This window comes from Capra hircus, chromosome 29 (assembly GCF_001704415.2).
Source record: "Capra hircus breed San Clemente chromosome 29, ASM170441v1, whole genome shotgun sequence".
NCBI lineage: Eukaryota > Metazoa > Chordata > Mammalia > Artiodactyla > Bovidae > Capra > Capra hircus.
Window position 1 is genome coordinate 48,312,633 of NC_030836.1, and position 20,147 is coordinate 48,332,779.

Consider the following 20,147-nt stretch of genomic DNA (forward strand, 5'->3'; position numbering starts at 1 on the left):
TCTCCGTGACAGTGCATTTCTTTGCCCCTCTTGGGATATCCAGGGGAATGAGCACCTGCCGTCAGCACCGGCATGGGGGGCTGGGAGATGGGATGGCCTCCAGGTGCCTGTCCCAAGAGTTAGAGGGAGGGTCCACCCAGACCTGGTGCTCTTTAACTCAGCGAGTCCTCCCGGCTGCTGGTGGGGGCAGCTTCTGTTATCCACCCATTTTACAGAGCTGGAAACCGAAGCCCAAAGCAGATAGAGTGTCCCGAGGGCTCATAGCTGGAGAGGGACCAAGCCTGGACGTACCTGAGGGCTCTCGTTGCCCCCAACCCCCCTCCACCCTGAGCTTCCCTTCCCTGTGGTTCTGGGAGCAGGGGGCTGGGAACCGTGGCTCAGCTGGGCGGCTGCACTGACACTAACAGTGTCCAGTGGAGCAGCCTGTGAGGGGTCAGCAAGGGCAGCGAGGGCTGACCGCTGCACTCGCCAGAGCCGCAACTTCCTCCAGATCCAGTAACTCTGATTACAGCCCTTGAGCAGGGGCTGCATGAGAGGGTGGAGCTGTGCTGGGAAGGAGTGTCACCCCGGGTCCCTGGTGCTGTTGGGTGGGGGTCCCTGGGTGCAGCCAGGACTCCAGGCTGGATGCAGCCCGCCCGCACTGTCGCCTCAGGCGCCCCTCACCAGGCCTCAGTTTCCCCAACAAACAGAGGTGAACAACTTTCTCCCGCCTGTCCCCCACGACCCACCAAAGATGCTGGGGTGATCCGTGGTCTCTGTCCTTGGCTGGGGGAGGGGAGACGGGCCTCCTTCCGCCCCCCAGCCCCCCAGCCTTCCTGGCACGGGCTGTGGACCCGGCCTCTCAGCCCCAGCCCAGCTCCGAGGACTCTGAATGGTGCAAAGTGAGCCCTCTTCCCGGCATGATTTTATTTATTTTCTCTTATTTCCAAGACCAGCTTGCTGGGGAACCTAAGACCCTCGACAACCATCTGACTCCCGCAGGAGTTTGAGAGCCAGGTGTGATTTTCCACAGAAGCCACGCACTATGGTGCCCGTGGGGGTGCCTGGACTTTGAGCCCTGCCCCCCAGGCTCCATCTCCTTGGCCCCCTGGACAGGCAGAGGGGGAAACTGAGGCAGGACTGCGGGTGCAGCTCCCCCGACCCCTGATGCCATCTCTACCACCTCTGCCCTTGCTCTGGCCCCTGAGAACCCCCACTGAACCCAAATTCTTGACTCGGGGTCTGGCAGTCCATCTGGGAGAACCCCGACTAACAGAGCAGGTGCCTGGCCCCTGACCGCACATTAGTGGCAGAGCCAGGCCAGGCGAGGGCCGGCAGTCACCTCGACACGCCGTCACCAAGCTCACTAGTCACGGAGCTCACTAGCTCATCAGAGTCACGACGAGCAGACGCAGTCTGCTCCGCTCCACCCGGGGACCCTGTGTGACAGGAGCACCCTCGAGGGGTTGGCCCTGCAGATTCCACACCCTGTTCGAGCCTCTAGTCCTCCCCAGGCAGCCCACCCCCCTCCTACGCAAAGCTGGGATGCCCTCGCACGAGAGCATCCAGGGTTGGCATCTGCAAGTGCTGTGAGCAGGGATGGCTCCTCTTGAATGCCAGGCCCTGGGAGGCAGGGCCTTCTGCAGTGTGCTCAGGCGTCTGGGCCCCTGCCATCAGAGGGCGGCAGTGGAGAGGGTGGGCAGGGTGGGGTGGCGGGCGGTCGGGTGGCCAGTGGCTGGCCCCTCCGTGGGCCCGTTCCCAAGCCCCTGACGGCGAGCGGCTGTCTCCTCCCCACAGCTGCTGAACTCCTTGTCTGTGGACCCGGACGCCGAGTGCAAGTACGGCCTGTACTTCCGCGACGGCAAGCGCAAGGTGGACTATGTCCTGGTGTACCACCACAAGAGGGCCTCGGGCGGCAGGACGCTGGCCAGGAGGGCCCAGCAGGGCGACGCGGGCCCAGCCGCCCGCAGCGCCCGGCACGACCAGCCCCTGCCTGGGAAGGCGGGCCCCCTGGGCCCGGGCGAGTCCGAGCCGCCGCTGGACTACCACGAAGATGACAAGCGCTTCCGCCGTGAGGAGTACGAGGGCAACCTGGTGGAGGCCGGCCTGGAGCTGGAGCGGGACGAGGACGTAAGTGTCCGCGCTCCTGGACGGGCGGGCGCGGGCGGGCTGGCGGCCTCCGGGAGGCCCCACCTTCAGCTGCTCTCAGGAAAGGGCCGGTGCTGACACCCTCCTGCTTTAGTGGAGAGAGCCCAAACCCCCACACGCCCCCACCGCTGCCCCAGAGGAGGGGCTGGGCTTCTCCGCCCTGACCGGTGGGGTCATTTCCTGCTCGGGTCAGTTCCTCCCCTGGGAAGCTGGGCAGAGGACGAAGCTCTCCCGGGAGCCTCCCCGGAGCTCGACGTCGGCTTCTCAGGGCCTTGGTTTCTCAACTTGTCGAGTGAGGAGGTTGGCCAGGCTGATCCCCCGCGGGCCCTGGTGCGCTGGACTCGGAGACCATCACACTGGTTTCCGGAGCTCCCCCCTGCTCCCCCCTTGGCAAAGCCGGAGAGTCTTTCTCAGGGGATGTTTCCCGGGCAAAGCAGAAGGTCACCTCACCTGGCCTGCAGGCCGCCCTGGTGGCGGAAAAGCGCGGCAGTGTGGAGATGACCTTGGTGACGTTGGGGACCATCAATCGGCCCCCTCAGCTTCTCGGCAGACTTGCTGGTGCTCGTGCACCGTCCACTTACCTCTCTGTGCATGAGAGGGTGGGGGCCCTCCTTCCATGAACACTGAGGGTCAGGCCCCCAGCCCGAGGAGCTGTCACTGTGCAGGTTAACCAAGAATCAAACGAAGTCTCTACAGCATGTTCAGAGCAGAGAACATAGTCAGTAGGCTGACTTAGGGAGCCGTGAGTCCATTGAGAATGTTCCAAATAGAAGGTGGTGTTAGTTTGCTATTTTATTTGAAAAGTACCACCCAATCCTTAAACGGTGAACGCTTTGGGTCTGGTGATGAGAAGGTTTTTGCGGTACTTAGACTAGTGACTGGGGAACGGGTATGAACACGCTTTCATACTTTGATGCTACTTCGAATGAAAGCAACCTAGCATGCTTAACGGCCCTCCTTCCACCTTGACCCCGAGGTCGAGGCCTCTTGTGCTCAGCAGGGACCACCCCTCTGGTGGGGCTTTGGTTACCTGGCAGGTCTTGGTGAGTTCAGCTGTAGGGTTGGTTCCCACTGGAGCCGTGAGGATGTGAGGGACTTAAAACATTCTGGTTGTCAGGATGCAAAGGATGGATTCTGACTGGGTGGCCGAGAGCCTGTCTCTCTGATTCTGAAGGCAGCAGCCGCAGACAGGTATACTCTGGTCCTTCAGGGTTTTCTGTTGCGCTTTGGCTTAGACCTGAGCTGGGGCCACTCGAGAGAGAGGACAGTCTTTCACACTGGCTTTTCCCAGTCCCACCCAGCCAGCTCCGCGGCCTTTTGTTGGAACAATGCGGCTACTATAGAGGCTTGATTTTAGCGTGTCCTTTATAACTGGAGGAACCAGTGGCCTCTGTCAGAGGCAGGAGAGGCCAGAGGGAGGCTGCTAGTGGAGCCTGTCCCTGGAACTGTAATTCTGGGTGCGGTGTGATGGGCGCCTTTTCAGTTCACCAGGGATTCATTGTCTGTCTCTGCCACTCTTTCCTGACTACAACTTTAAAATCTCAAGTTTGAAAGGACCCCCTACCCCAGGGTCCAATAATTCACACCCTCCTCGCCAGATAGCAGACCTTCTGCCTGTCCTTCGCAAGACATAAAGCTTCAGACTATTGTACAGTTGCACTCATTTCACATACTAGCAAGGTAATGCTCAAAATCCTTCAAGCTGGGCTTCAGTGGTATATGAACTGAGAACTTCCAGATGTACAAGCTGGATTTAGAAAAGTCAGAGGAACCAGAAATCAAATGGCAACGTCTCTTGGGTCATAGAGAAAGCAAGGAAATCCTAGAAAAACATCTACTTCTGCTTCATTGACTACACTAAAGCCTTTGACTGTGTGCATCACAACAAACTGTGGAAAATTCTTTAAGAGATAGGAACACTTTACCTGCCTCCTGAGAAATCTGCATGCAGATCAGGAACCAACAGTCAGAACTGGATATGAAACAACAGACTGGTTCAAAACGAAAAAAGGAGTTTGTCAAGGCTGTATATTGTCATCCTGCTTATTTAACTTATATCAGAGTATGTCATGTCAAATGCCAGGCTAGATGAATCCCAAGCTGGAATCAAGATTTCTGGGAGAAATACCAATAACCTCAGATAGGCAGATGATACCTCTCTAATGGCAAAAAGTGAAGAGGAACTAAAGAACCTCTTGATGAGGGTGAAAGAGGATAGTGAAAATGCTGGCTTAAAACTCAGCATTCAGAAAACTAGGATCATAGCATCTGGTCCCATTATTTCATGGCAAATAAATGGTAGATGGGGAAAAAGTGGAAACAGTGATAGATTTTATTTCCAAAATCACTGTGGATGGTGACTGCAGCCATGAAATTAAAAGACGCTTGCTCCTTGGAAGGAAAGCTATGACAAACCTAGACAATGTATTAAAAAGCAGAGACTTTGCCAACAAAGGTCTGTACAAGTCAAAGCTATGATTTTTCCAGTAATCATGTACGGATGTGAGAGATGAACCACAAAGAAGGCTGAGCACCAAAGAATTGATGCTTTCAGATTGTGGTACTGGAGAAGACTCTTAAGAGTCCCTTGGACAGTAAGGAGATCAAACCAGTCATTCCTAAAGGCAGTCAACCCTGAATACTCATTGGAAGGGCTGATGCTGAAGCTGAAGCTCCAGTACTTTGGCCACCTGATGCGAAGAGCCAACTCATTGGAAAAGACCCTGATGCTGGGAAAGACTGAGGATAGGAAGAGAAGGGGATGACAGAAGATGAGGTGATTGGATGGCATCACCAACTCAATGGACATGAGTTTGAGCAAGCTCTGGGAGATGGTGATGGACAGGGAAGCCTGCCATGCTGCGGTCCATGGGGTCACAGAGAATCAGACAAAGTTTGATGACTGAGCAACAGCGACAACAAAGCTTCACCATTTGTCAGAGATAACAAGAGTGTTTACATGACTGTGTGCATGTTCAGTTGCTCTTTCATGTCCAACTCTTTGCAGCCCTGTTGACTGTAGCCCCCAAGCTCCTCTCTTCGTGGAATTTTTCAGGCAAGAATACTGAAATGGTTTGCCATTTCCTCCTCCAGGGGATCTTGCCTACCCAGGGATTGAACTCAGGTCTCCTTCATCTCTTAAATTGGCTGGCAGGTTCTTTTCTGCTGAGCCACCTGGGAAACAAGCCATTACATCACTGGTTTATCCTAAAGTACTTCACTTAGAGTCTGGCACTCGGGAAATTCTCACTGGTGATATGAATATTCAGCTATATATCATTATTGCTCATATGAAAATGGAATGGCCATGCTCACAAAGGAGAAAGAAGAACCTTTCCAAGTCCAATTAAATCCTTTGCCACACATATCTTTTTATTTTTTGTTTTTGTTTTTTTCTTTCTTTCTTTTTTTTTTTAATTTTAAAATCTTTAATTCTTACATGCATTCCCAAACATGAACCCGCCTCCCACCTCCCTCCCCATAACATCTCTCTGGGTCATCCCCATGCACCAGCCCCAAGCATGCTGTATCCTGCGTCAGACATAGACTGGCGATTTGATTCTTACATGATAGTATACATGTTAGAATGCCATTCTCCCAAATCATCCCACCCTCTCCCTCTCCCTCTGAGTTCAAAAGTCCGTTATACACATCTGTGTCTTTTTTGCTGTCTTGCATACAGGGTCATCATTGCCATCTTTCTAAATTCCATATATATGTGTTAGTATACTATATTGGTGTTTTTCTTTCTGGCTTACTTACTCTGTATAATCGGCTCCAGTTTCATCCATCTCATCAGAACTGATTCAAATGAATTCTTTTTAACGGCTGAGTAATACTCCATTGTGTATATGTACCACAGCTTTCTTATCCATTCATCTGCTGATGGACATCTATGTTGTTTCCATGTCCTGGCTATTATAAACAGTGCTGCGATGAACATTGGGGTACATGTGTCTCTTTCAATTCTGGTTTCCTCGGTGTGTATGCCCAGCAGTGGGATTGCTGGGTCATAAGGTAGTTCTATTTGCAATTTTTTAAGGAATCTCCAGACTGTTCTCCATAGTGGCTGTACTAGTTTGCATTCCCACCAACAGTGTAGGAGGGTTCCCTTTTCTCCACACCCTCTCCAGCATTTATTGCTTGCAGATTTTTGGATCGCAGCCATTCTGACTGGTGTGAAGTGGTACCTCATTGTGGTTTTGATTTGCATTTCTCCAATAATGAGTGATGTTGAGCATCTTTTCATGTGTTTGTTAGCCATCCGTATGTCTTCTTTGGAGAAATGTCTATTTAGTTCTTTGGCCCATTTTTTGATTGGGTCATTTATTTTTCTGGAATTGAGCTGCATAAGTTGCTTGTATATTTTTGAGATTAGTTGTTTGTCAGTTGCTTCATTTGCTATTATTTTCTCCCATTCAGAAGGCTGTCTTTTCACCTTGCTTGTATCTTCCTTTGTTGTGCAGAAGCTTTTAATTTTAATTAGATCCCATTTGTTTATTTTTGCTTTTATTTCTAGAATTCTGGGAGGTAGATCATAGAGGATCCTGCTGTGATTTATGTCTGAGAGTGTTTTGCCTATGTTCTCCTCTAGGAGTTTTATAGTTTCTGGTCTTACATTTAGATCTTTAATCCATTTTGAGTTTATTTTTGTGTGCGGTGTTAGCAAGTGATCTAGTTTCATTCTTTTACAAGTGGTTGACCAGTTTTCCCAGCACCACTTGTTAAAGAGGTTGTCTTTACTCCATTGTATATTCTTGCCTCCTTTGTCAAAGATAAGGTGTCCATATGTGTGTGGATTTATCTCTGGGCTTTCTATTTTGTTCCATTGATCTATATGTCTGTCTTTGTGCCAGTACCATACTGTCTTGATGACTGTGGCTTTGTAGTAGAGCCTGAAGTCAGGCAAGTTGATTCCTCCAGTTCCATTCTTCTTTCTCAAGATTGCTTTGGCTATTCGAGGTTTTTTGTATTTCCATACAAATCTTGAAATTATTTGTTCTAGTTCTGTGAAAAATATGGCTGGTAGCTTTATGGGGATTGCATTGAATTTGTAAATTGCTTTGGGTAGTATACTCATTTTCACTATATTGATTCTTCCGATCCATGAGCATGGTATATTTCTCCATCTATTAGTGTCCTCTTTGATTTCTTTCATCAGTGTTTTATAGTTTTCTATATATAGGTCTTTAGTTTCTTTAGGTAGATATATTCCTAAGTATTTTATTCTTTTCGTTGCAATGGTGAATGGAATTGTTTCCTTAATTTCTCTTTCTATTTTCTCATTATTAGTGTATAGGAATGCAAGGGATTTCTGTGTGTTGATTTTATATCCTGCAACTTTACTGTATTCATTGATTAGCTCTAGTAATTTTCTGGTGGAGTCTTTAGGGTTTTCCATGTAGAGAATCATGTCATCTGCAAACAGTGAAAGTTTTACTTCTTCTTTTCCAATTTGGATTCCTTTTATTTCTTTTTCTGCTCTGATTGCTGTGGCCAAAACTTCCAGAACTATGTTGAATAGTAGCGGTGAAAGTGGGCACCCTTGTCTTGTTCCTGACTTTAGGGGAAATGCTTTCAATTTTTCACCATTGAGGATAATGTTTGCTGTGGGTTTGTCATATATAGCTTTTATTATGTTGAGGTATGTTCCTTCTATTCCTGCTTTCTGGAGAGTTTTTATCATAAATGGATGTTGAATTTTGTCAAAGGCCTTCTCTGCATCTATTGAGATAATCATATGGTTTTTATTTTTCAATTTGTTAATGTGGTGAATTACATTGATTGATTTGCGGATATTGAAGAATCCTTGCATCCCTAGGATAAAGCCCACTTGGTCATGGTGTATGATCTTTTTAATGTGTTGTTGGATTCTGATTGCTAGAATTTTGTTGAGGATTTTTGCATCTATGTTCATCAGTGATATTGGCCTGTAGTTTTCTTTTTTTGTGGCATCTTTGTCAGGTTTTGGTATTAGGGTGATGGTGGCCTCATAGAATGAGTTTGGAAGTTTACCTTCCTCTGCAATTTTCTGGAAGAGTTTGAGTAGGATAGGTGTTAGCTCTTCTCGAAATTTTTGGTAGAATTCAGCTGTGAAGCCATCTGGACCTGGGCTTTTGTTTGCTGGAAGATTTCTGATTACAGTTTCAATTTCCGTGCTTGTGATGGGTCTGTTAAGATTTTCTATTTCTTCCTGGTTCAGTTTTGGAAAATTGTACTTTTCTAAGAATTTGTCTATTTCTTCCACGTTGTCTAGTTTATTGGCATACAACTGCTGATAGTAGTCTCTTATGATCCTTTGTATTTCTGTGTTGTCTGTTGCGATCTCTCCATTTTCATTTCTAATTTTATTGATTTGATTTTTCTCTCTTTGCTTCTTGATGAGTCTGGCTAATGGTTTGTCAATTTTATTTATCCTTTCAAAGAACCAGCTTTTGGCTTTGTTGATTTTTGCTATGGTCTCTTTTGTTTCTTTTGCATTTATTTCTACCCTAATTTTTAAGATTTCTTTCCTTCTACTAACTCTGGGGTTCTCCAATTCTTCCTTTTCTAGTTGCTTTAGTTGTAGAGTTAGGTTATTTATTTGGCTTTTTTCTTGTTTCTTGAGGTATGCCTGTATTGCTATGAACTTTCCTCTTAGCACTGCTTTTATAGTGTCCCACAGGTTTTGGGTTGTTGTGTTTTCATTTTCATTAGTTTCTATGCATATTTTGATTTCTTTTTTGATTTCTTCTGTGATTTGTTAGTTATTCAGAAGCACACATATCTTTTTAAAAACTTCTTGACTTTGAAACAAACAGCAAACATAAAGACAGCAGTTTTGGCCACCAGAAAAGATCAAGCTGTACCAATAAGTGGCGAGGATTCTTCCCCCAGTTCCAACATGCACGCGTTGTTTCCCCAGCCCCACCCAGCACTTCTCTGACACCAGCTGGGGGTCCTGCAACCTAACTCAGTGTGGACACTGCCTATCTGGGGGTAGTGCCAGACCCCGCAGGTTAAAGGCAAGACCCTCCCCTGACTCCAGCCATCATTTGCAAGCCGAGATGGTCACCTGCACTCTGACCCATTGGCTACCGTTCAGAGGTTCTAATGACCTTGGGTTCTATTAATTTGTAGAGTGGCTCACAGAACTCAGAGAAGCATGTTGCCTGCTAGATCACAGCTTTATTGTAAAAGGTAATAAACTCAGGAATAGCAGATGGAAGGGGATGCACAAGACAGGGTGTGTGGGGGAGAGGCATGGAACTTCACACTCTCGGAGCCTCACTTTCCCCAAATCTGCGTGTGTTCACCAAGCCAGAAGCTGTCCAGACCCTGTTTGGGGGGGTTTTTTGGAGGATTCATCACGTGAGCACAATTGATTAAGTCACTGGCTGTTCGTGATTGCTTCAACCGGAAGCCCTTCTCGCTTTCCCAGACACGGTTGGGGGGAGGGACTGGAAGTCCCAGTCCTCTAACCATGTGGTTGCTTCCCCTGGCAACCAGTCCCCCCACCCTCGCCTTGGGAAAGTCACCTCATTCACCTAACAAGAGACACCTTGACTGGGCTCCCCACTTAGGAAATTCCCAGAGTTTTAGGAGCTCTGTGCCAGGACCAGGGGACAAAGACCAAAAATGTATTTCTTATTATTAATACAAATCACAAGGTCACAGTGACCCCAAATCTCAGTGATAATTTGGTTCTATAGCCTTAAAAAGGTTTCAGCAGTTGATTGGACCTTTTAAAAAAAAAAAAAAACAAAACTCTGGGCCACACCTCACGGCATGCAGGATCTTAGTTCCTCAACCAGGGGTTGAGCCCACACTCCCTCCATTGGAAGGCAGAGTGTTAGCCACTGGACTACCGGGGAAGTCCCTGATTGGGCCCTTTCTAGATGAACATGTTACTGTGGTGTAAACCCAACAGTTCAAGATTTCAAAGCAGCTGGAGCTGAGCGTGAACCATCTTCCTGTGGCATCTTCAGATCATAACCAACCTTTCCATGGCCCCTGCAACCCTGAGCTTCCCCCTGAGATGAGTCAGGCCCCAGGCAGCCTGTTGCCTTCACCTGCTCCAGACCAGAGTCTATTCAGGGGCCGCCGGGAGGAGGCAGCATGCAGGGTGTGCGCGGGTCCACGCCAGCGCGATTAGCGGAATGACGCCCAGGATGACTCATTCCCGGGTGTGCTCTGATTACAAGAAATGAGAGGGTTTGGGGAACAAGATAGCCTCGGAGAGAGCCCAACCACGCAACCTTGCCCTGTGAAACAAAACTGGGGCTTATGCGCACTTCCCCAGGGAGAAAGAAATCCATGGACTCCATCAGATACTCAAACAATGACCCCCAAAATATGAAGAGTCTTAAAGTGGGATTTCTCAGCCTTGGCGTTGCTGGCATTTGATATCTTGAAGCATTCCTAAATACAACCGAAAATGTCACCAGTATCCCCCAGGCCCCAACATGGAGGGCCAGCTGGACAGGCTGGACCAGGGGCAGGGATAAATGAAATGAAAGTCATTCAGTTGTGTCCGACTCTTTGCAGCCCCATGGACTATACAGAATTCTCCAGGCCAGAATACTGGAGAGGGTAGCCTTTCCCTTCTCCAGGGGATCTTCCCAACACAGGGATCGAACCCGGGTCTCCCGCATTGCAGGCGGATTCTTTACCAGCTGAGCCACAGGGGAAGCCCAAGGGAAGCCCAGGAGCAGGGATGGGGGATGCAGAAGGACAGTGATGCAAGAGGCATGGGGGCAGATGAGCAAGTACACCCATCCCTGTCCCGAGGTGTCTGCTGGCCTGGTCATCTGAAGTTGTGACCAGGCAGGGTGTGCAGAGGTGTGTGACCCCCTCTGCTCCCCCAGGGCCAGTGGGTGTGTGGCTGAGCCACTCTGGGGCAACATGGGCTTCGAGCCCCACACAGACGGGGCCCCTGTGAGCAGCGCGAGACTTTCTCCCGAGTCAGGAGGCTTATTGTTGAGAAGACATCCCGTGATGACGCTGGAAGACTGGCCTGGCTGAGGGTGCGGTGGGGGGCTGGATCTTAGAGACGCAGAACATTGAGTGTCCCGGATGGGGCTTCTGATACCCACGACCACAGACTGCGGGGAGCTTAAAACAATACTAATTGATTCTCTCCCAGTTCTGGGGGCCAGAAGTCTAAAGGCAAGGTGTCAGCAGGACCGGAACACCCTCAGGCTCTGGGGGAGCGTCGCTCCCAGCTCTTCCAGTTTCTGGGGCTCCAGGTGTTCCTGGGTTTGTGGCCACGTCCCCCCAGCCTCAGCCTCCTGCTTGCTCGGGCTCCTCCTCTCTGTTTGTCTCTCCTCTTCTTATAAAGACACCCATCATTCTGCATAAGGCCCACCCAATCCACTGTAACCTTATCTAACTTGATTTCATCTGCAAAGATCCCGTTTCCAAATAAAGCCCCCCTCGCAAATATGGGGAGTTGGGATGTGTGTGTCTCTTTTGGAGGGCACCACTCATCCCACCTCAAAGCTGAGCCTTTACACACGAGCGGTTATCCCAGGAGTCGGGGGAGCTCATGCAGGACCCCTTGAGGTGCAGCCATGGGTGGAGAGGCACCGCTTGTGGTTGGAGGGCTGAGCAGGGCAGCCAAGCCTTGGCCTGGCTGCCTTGGTGCAGAGTCCTGGGGTGTGCACGGAAGCCCCTGAGGTCGTCAGGATGCAGGCTCTGACTCAGCAGGTCTAGGTGGGCCCCACACTGCGCTTCTCACCCTGGTCCATGCTTGGAGGCGTGAGGAGTGTGCAGACCTGTTTCCCCAGGAGCCATCAGAAAATTCCCCAAGGAAGGACCCTCCCCCTCCACTGTCCACGCAAGTCCCCAATACACTTTCCAGTGCCCCGGGGGTACCCCAGACAGAGACCCCCACACACACTGGGTGCCCCGGGCCAGGAACCCAGTGGAGGGGGGAGTGGCGGGACTGGAAGGAACGTGCTCATAACTTCGTGTATAGGACTCATGGAGGCTGAGCCTGGCCGACTGGCTGTGATCACAGGTGACCCATTTGCCCCCCACCCTCCTCTAGGCACCATGGGCCCAGAGGAACTCAGCTTAAAAATTATTTCCCCAGCCACCCACAAGAGGGGCCCTGGTTGTCAAATCAGGATCTGATGCCTTGATCAAGAAGACAACCCCTGAAGTCAGTTTCACACATGAGGGTCCAGGACGGGTGCCATATCAGAGACACCAGGGGCAACAGACAGGATGGAAATGGTGGGGAAAGGTCCTGGAGGCAGGTGGCCCAGGCCTGCCTTCTGCAGGAGCCCCTCTTCCGCCCACCCCCGACTCCTCTGTCCCTCGGTGGCGTTGGGGTCAGTGGCCAGGGTTCCCAGGAAACGGACAAGAGCAGCTTGTAGGCCAGCATGTTTCCTTGTAACTGAAACCCATCAGCATTTTTTAAGTCCAGCCTCAAAGCCAGGGCATTATTTATGTCCAGTGGTCATGGCCTAGAAGGCCACACAGTAAAATCCCGACTGAGTACTGGGGGTGACCGTGACCCGCACTGCCCTGATGTTGAACTTGACTCCAGCTTTGGCAGAATTGTTACGGCCACAGACCCATGAACCCTACAGGGTCAGTTTGCTTTCAAGCTGCCGTTCAGGGCTCGCCGCTGCACCCCCGGGCTGGCGGGCTGTAGTTTCTCCTCGTTTCTCCCCGGAGCTGATGTGGGCCGCAGCGGCATCTGTTTCCCGTCTTTGTGGATGTTGTTTTTTGAAGAGCAAGCGAGGAGCTGCCTGCAGGAGGATGGGAGCCACCTCCACACCAGACTCCAGGACGCACGGTCAGGCCATGGTGAGGGTACCTGAGCTCCCAGGGAGGCTCAGATCCCACCCAGACCCTCTGAGGCCATGCGTGCAGGTCTAGACCCAGCCCGGCCACTTCCTGGGGGCTGAGCAGCCTCAGGCAAGTAGTTTCCCCACTCAGGACCTCAGTTTTTCAATCTGTAGAATGGAGGTGATGGCACATCCTTCCTCCTGGGGGGGGGGGGGTGGGCAGGGTTGCCATGGACACGGGACAGGGGAGAGGGGCATGTTTCTTGCAGTTTCCAGCTGAGGCCTTGTGGGCATGAGCTGGTGTCCGAGACAGTTGGCTAAGTGTGGTGATGAGCATGGAGTCAGGCTGGGGAGTCTCTCCTCATGGCCTGGACATTGGGGTAGGGGTTCTCCACTTTGAGGCACCTGAAGTCTAATTTCAACAACTCCATATGTAAGGGCAGTGGAGCAACAGATGTTCTCGGGGACTTGTCAGCCTGGACGCAAACCCCCATCCCCACCCCACCCTGTGTGAGCACCCTGCCCTGCCTTGTGGTTCAGGGGTCAGATCCCTTTATAGAGGGAATGAACTGAGGCTCTGAGAGGTGGGGCAAGGAGTTCAAGGCCACTGGGCCTGACAGGGGCAGAGCCAGCACTTGAACCTGGGTGCTGGGTCCTCATGTCACACTTTGCCCTGAACCACTATTAACTGGACTATAGAGAGGGCTGAGCACCAAAGAATTGATGCTTTTGAACTGTGGTGCTGGAGAAGACTCTTGAGAGTCCTTTGGACTGCAAGGACATCAAACCAGTCAATCCTCTAGGAAATCAACCCTGAATATTCATTGGAAGGACTGATGCTGAAGCTGAAACTCCAATACTTTGGCCACTGATGCCAAGAACTGACTCATTGGAAAAGAACCTGATGCTGGAAAAGATTGAAGGCAGGAGGAGAAGGGGGCAGCAGAGGATGAGATGGTTGGATGGCATCACTGACTTGAGCAAGCTCTAGGAGATGGCGAAGGACAGGGAAGCCTGGTGTTTCGCAGTCCATGGGGTCTCAGTCAGACATGACTTAGTGACTGAACAACAAAATGTGGTCTTCAGCCCCATCTCACTCCTACCTCTAGGCTAAGTGCCTATGCCATGAGCCTCTCCTACAGTGAGGTATCAGGGGCCATTGTCTAGTCCTAAAGCTGCTCATATCTCTATTCATAATTCCACCATTACACATTCATTTCTTTGGCTGTAAAGTTTTTATGTCTCTTGAGTCTTAAGTGCTGAGGCTTTTATACACCCCACCTAGCTTCCTTTGGGCCTCTCTTGGTTTTGTGGAAGCGTACTTGTTTTCAAGTGAATTCTGGACATGTTTTAAGAGTCTTGTCTTTAAAGTTCCCCAAGGACAGCTCTGCCCGGGTTCCAGGTAGTCTGTGCCCCTCTGGCTGTGGTTCTGAGGTCCTCCCATGTCTCTAGGCTGGCTGTGTGCCAGAGTCAGCTCTTTCTGGCTCATCGGGAATTCTGCCAGCCGGTGTTAACCCTTTGGTGCATGAATCAGGCCATGGCGGGAGTGTTTACACCGTGAAAACTGGCAAATGACGCAGCTACAGATCAGGGTGGTTTTTCTTCCTGGAGAGCAGGGGGCTGGGCAGGGGGCTGCCTACGTTATCAGCACGCCCCTGCTCTGTGCCTTCTCGCGTCTCCCTTTCCTGAAGAGGTCAAGGTTCTTCAAACGTGTCTGTTGTATTTTCGCTTCTCGTTATGACACTTTTTTATTTCTGCAAGTTCTGTTTGGTTCTCTTCCAAGTTGGCTGTGTCATTTTCTTTAATAGTTTCCTGTCCTTTGCAGGACCTTTCTATCTTGAGGTTTATTTCTCTAAACGAGGTGAGCTTAGCTGATTTATTGGATTTATTATCCATCTAATCCTCTCAGAATCCCAAAGCTGAGGGGGTCAGTTCTGCTGGTTTTCCTCCAGCTGTCCTGCATTCTGGTGGGCCTGGCACTCTTCCCCACTGGCCACCACCCTTCCGTAACCCGTGGGGCAGTTCCCAAGCCCGGGAAGAAGGTGCCCTTATCCAGAAAGCCTTGGCACTTGCATTCTCCACTCATCTGAGGACGTTATGGATAGGACCACCCTGAACCAAGGTCACGGGCTAACATGGCTGGACCCACTGGGGTCCTCACCTGCTCCTTCTCCTGCTCGGCACCAACACCACCTTCCTTGTGATTCCCGCGTCTGGAGAAGGGAGGCCCCTTCTGGCTCAAATGAAAGTGTCGTCTCCTGGGAGTCCAGCTCCGTGGGGAGGGAGGAGTCTTCTGTTAGACTCCCCATCTTGGGCAGTTACTCCTCTGGGTCTTCTTTTTTTCTTTTTAATTGTTTTCCATGAGAGTGTGAATCTGAGTAACCTACACACCCATCATCAGAACAGCACTGTGAATGAATATGTATCTTTTATTCCTTCAACAAGCCAGGCCTTGGGAGCCAGACCCTGTGCCAAGGGCTGAGGGGTAAATCTGCCCCAGCCAGGCCTGCAGCCCCAGCTCCCTCAGAGACTGCGTTCTGGGTCCGGCTCACTGGAGACAGTCAAGGGTACCACGTCCAGGATGTGCAGAAGGCATGCTGGTGCTGGCGCACCATGTGAGCACCCCCGAGTGACCACAACAGCTCCTCCTGGGCGGTACAGACATGGTCAGCAGGAACCGCAGCACAGAAATGCCTCTGTGCAGACCCTTACCCAGGGACTGAGCTCTCTCCTGTCCCCTCTGGGAGCCGTCAAGGTGGAGGGTGGGCATGAGCAAGTCAGGGTCAGCCCCAGGGGCGGTCCCAGCCTGCCCCCTCATCCATGAGTATTAAAGTGAAGCTGGGGATGCTGCCAGAGGTCAGGGAAGGACCACAGGAGAGTCCTCGGCCAGCACACAGTAGGAGCTCAGCAAGGACTGTCTCCCTAGCTCTTCTGCATCACTCAGCAAGCATCATCAAGCTGGACTCCCGTGAGATGACACGCTCGGGTGACACAGAGAGGGCCCCTGTCTTCCCACTCAGGGAACTATAAGGAAGGTGGTCCTGGTGCCGCTCGGGAGAAGGAGGGGATGAGGCCCACCCTGTGCCAGACCCTCTGCCTCCCGGGAGGCACGTCAGTCAGCTAAGCAGACAGACCCAGCCTGGAACCAGCCTTCCAGCTCACACCCACGTGGGACTCCGGTGCCAACAGGAAGAGCAGGCAGGCACCAGGGCTGCCAAGAATGCACCCGGTCATTAGGGACTGACCAGGCATCACGTGCCTTGAACACAGTCGAGGAAAACACGACCCCTCCCGCAGAGCAGCCCTGGCATCAGAGGCCCTCCGTGTGGTGGTGTTATCCTTGGAGCTGAGGAAGCCAGGGGCATGGAGAGGGGCAAGCTGACCAGGCCCCAGTGGTGGTCAGACATCCAGCCGAGGCCTCCCGCCAGGGCTCCGGGGCTTCCTGGCCAGCGGTGCTCGGGAGTTGTCCTGTGTGTCCCTGCCATGCACAGATGCTACCCACAGCTCCTGCTGGACCGTGAGCTGGGGAGGGGTGCACACACAGGATGCCAGGGAGGCGCCCCCACCACCCCCGGGCCTGAGCACTCAGCACCCCCTAATTCCCTGATGGCAGTGACGGGGCCCTCTGGGGTGGGCAGCAGCTACAGGGTCAGGGTGGGCTGGGGAGGTGTGCTGCCCGGGAGCCCTCTGGGGGCATCTAAGGACCCCATGCTCGGCCTCCCTGAGGCCAACCTTCCAGCAACCTCGGAGCCCCCCCTTCAGCAGAGATGGGTGGCCGTGACATCCACACGCAGGCTCAGGCAGCCGTGGGGACGAAGAGGGGCCCTTGGCATCCTCGACCACCAGGAATCCCCCCTACCCGAGATGTTTTTCCTTGTTCTGATTCCCTTCTTCCTTCTAAAAGGGAAGTGCCAGGAGCGACTGGGGTGAGGTCTCCATATCTGTGAGTTGAGCCGGGAATGGAGGTTTAACCCTGTCCAGTCTGTGCTGGGCAAGCTTCCCCCCTCCCCTCCCCCACTGGGACGGCACAGTCCCGGTCACTTTTCTAGGCCTTCTTGGCTCTTTAGCAACTTTAAGGTATGACATTTGTTTTCTTATTGTATTTCTTGTCTTCGTCCAGCATTTGGTGGCAGTCCATTGCAAGGGCCCTGACCCCATCCCCTCCCTGAGCCCCTTGGCCCTGCCCATGCCCACACCAAGGCCCCCAGGGTTGTGTGGCCCCCAGACTCCCCACCTGAGGAGGCTGTCTGGACAGAAGCCACAGCTCTGGGCTGTCCAGCTGGGAGAGGGGACCGATGTCTCACGGTTTCTTCCCGCCGGAGCAGACTGCTGTCAGGCCGGGCACCAAGGTTTAAAACATCCCATATGTGTCCTTGTCCAATGAGTCCCACGACTTCCCGATCCTGCCAGATGTTTTTCTCGGAGGGACCCTGTCACTCACGTAAACAGCAGAGCGTGTTTTCCCAGGGATGCCGGCCAGGGCACTGCTTCTTGACCACCGTCAAGAGAAATCTCCACGGACTCAGAGGAATATATTTTGGGTCTTTGCGTGCGGCTGAGCAGAGCGCACAGAAATAAACCTGGGCTGTAACAAGAAAGACGGGGTTGGCCGTATGGGGCCATCCACAGATATATCACAGCGCCCCCTGTGGTCAGCCCCACGCCCGGGAAACCCCAGGCTGGAGGCATTGCTGCCTCTTGGGTCTCGGTGCCCCAGGGCTTCCTAGGGTAGGGGAACCGGCTTCCAGCTTCTTGGCAAAGAGAGTCTGTGCAGGGGTGGTCTTAGCGGCCTCAAGGTCGTGGAGAGGCGGAATGGCCCCAGCCACAGAGCTGGGCAGGGGTCCTGAGAGCACCAAGAACTCCCCTCAGCTGTGAAGCAAGTCACGTATGGCAAAGATTTGCAAAGGAGCAACAGGTGGGCTCAGAGAGGCTGAGTCACTCGCCAGAGACAACACAGCGGCAGACCGGACTCCGACCCAGGTTGCTTAAACCACGGCTCCCTCCCATACCCATCCAACCTGCCCCTTGAGGGCAGCAGGAAGATCTGGGCTCCTCTGGCCTGAGCCCCCGGGCCTGCCTCCCCTAGTCCGTGCTGGGATGTGTCCATTCCCAAACCCAGGCACTGTGTCCCCCAGCCCTGGGCCGTCATGTCAGGTCTAGGCTCCCTGCAGGCAAGCCCCACGCCCACCACAATGCCTCCGAGCCCTGCCCATCTGGTCCCTGTGCCCGAGTGTCCTGATCCTGTCTTCTTGAGGCAGCCTCAGGACTGAGCTCCTGGAGCCCTGCTCCTTCAAAGCTCCCTGCACCACGCCCACTGAGGCTCTTCCCTGTGGCTTCATGACCAGCACAGTGGGCTGCGTGGTGGCCCCAAAGCTGCCCATCGTCCTGCAGCCTGCAAAGGTGCCCTTAGTCTGATGACAGCTCTCAGCAAATGGAAGCAAGTTACTGACCGCTGCACCAGACCACCCGGGACGCATGTGGACCCTAAATCCAATGACAGGTGTCCTTGGAAGAGAAGAGGGGGTGATCTGAGGCACAGAACCACCCAGGGGAGACGGTTTGTGCCGATGGACCCAGAGGTCGGGGTAATGTGGCCACAAGCCCAGGGAGGCCTGGGGTCCCCCAGGGGCTGAACCAGGCCAGAGGGACCCTCCCCTGGAGCCTCTGGAGGGAGCTCAGCCCTGCCCACACCTTGATCACAGGTTTCTGACTCCAGAACTGGGGGAGAATTAATTCATGTTAAAGCTGTCCAGTCTGTGGCCAGTGGCTGCAGCTGCCCTTGGACACTGACAGTGAACTTGCCGGTTCTAAGGTGAGAACAGTGGCAGGACCTGCTGCCCCCTCCCCTCCCCACACACACACACAACCTTGTCATGAGGTTAAACGAGTTAATACGCACAGATGCCTGAATCAGGGAGTGACACTTGGATCTCAGCTCCCTTCACCTCGTCCTCCTCGTCATCATCACTGTCATTGTGAGGGGCCCTCATCCACTTGTTCAGTGGACACGCAGTGCTCCTGCAAGGCCCTGATGTGGGCAGTGAGGCCAGCAAGCTGGGAGGCTCCGCGCAGGACTCACCCTGCCTGCTGGGGGCACATGGACAAGGCCTGTGCAGTGACACGGAGGCCCCAGGAGAGGCTGGATCCTCTGGTCATGGGAGGCATGGGGGCCTCAGCATCAGAGGTGGAGGGGAGAGCCGGGTTCATCCAGGGGGGTATAGCCTTTCACTCAAAGTGCGGGAAGAACCCCACATGGCACCCAGTGTCTGGGAGGCTCCCCTTGCCCTGGCGGGCTGCAGCCACAGCCACAGATGACCAGGAGTCTGCATTTCAGGGGCCGAGGCTGGTGCTGAGTGAATGTGTTTGGCCCACTGAGGATTTTTTCTTATAAACCATTCTAAGTGACTTCGGGTCCGTTGCTTTTTGCCAAAAACCTACAGTGATCCCAAGAACTTTGTACACTCCAAGGGTGGTAACTGGACATGGAGCCCAGCAGAGACCCAAGTCAGTCCTGCCCTGAGTCCCACAGGCCTGCCACCCCATCCGCCTCTCATGGACAGGCTTTCTTCTGCCAGGATCCCCAGAATGGTGGAAAGGCCAAGTGTGGCCTCAAGCTGGGGGGCCCAGCGTGGGCTCTAAGTCCCTGGGGGTCCCCTTGGGAAGTCCGGTGGACCATAGTCCCCACTGCCATCGGGCAGCTCTGTCTGGGGGAATGTCGTGTTTCTTTGCTTTTTGTTATGACGCAGCAGCCCAGTTATCTTGGGACAATTGGGGAGTCTGCTGGTGTTACATGCGCCTGCCTTAGATGGGGAAACATTATTGCTACATTGATGCTGTTCATTGATACTGGGAATCTGCTAAACACAAATGGCAAGGGCAACAGAGAAAAACAGGGAAAGAAAAATCGAGAGTTGCTGGGTTGCTTCAGGTCTCACCTGTGATTAAGCGTGTGTACAGCCTGCATGTGAACCCAGGTTCCCACACCCACCAGCTACAAGGTTCCAGGCCCTGATTTTAGACCCCCAGCCTCACTAAGGAGTCACTGACAGATACAGTTTGTGTGTATTTCAAGCCTACATTGTGATGACTTGATGCCCGTAGACTTCATGGACTGATTGCCCAACACCTCGCCTCACACAGTTGACTCTGAGTGAGTGTGTGTGTGTGTGTGTGTGTGTACACGCATGTGTGTGGTGAGGATGCTTTGGTGTCTCAACACCTCTCAAGTACACAATACCATAT

General features: G+C 52.6%; 1 protein-coding gene across 1 annotated transcript in view; it reads left to right on the top strand.

The window, feature by feature from the left end:
- Window positions 1-20,147, top strand: part of ANO1 (anoctamin 1) — a 176,162-nt gene that overhangs the window by 79,236 nt on the left and 76,779 nt on the right. The window contains exon 3 of the mRNA XM_018043147.1: window positions 1,777-2,109. Coding sequence (XP_017898636.1) covers window positions 1,777-2,109 — 333 coding nt within the window. The remainder of the gene's footprint in view (window positions 1-1,776; window positions 2,110-20,147) is intronic.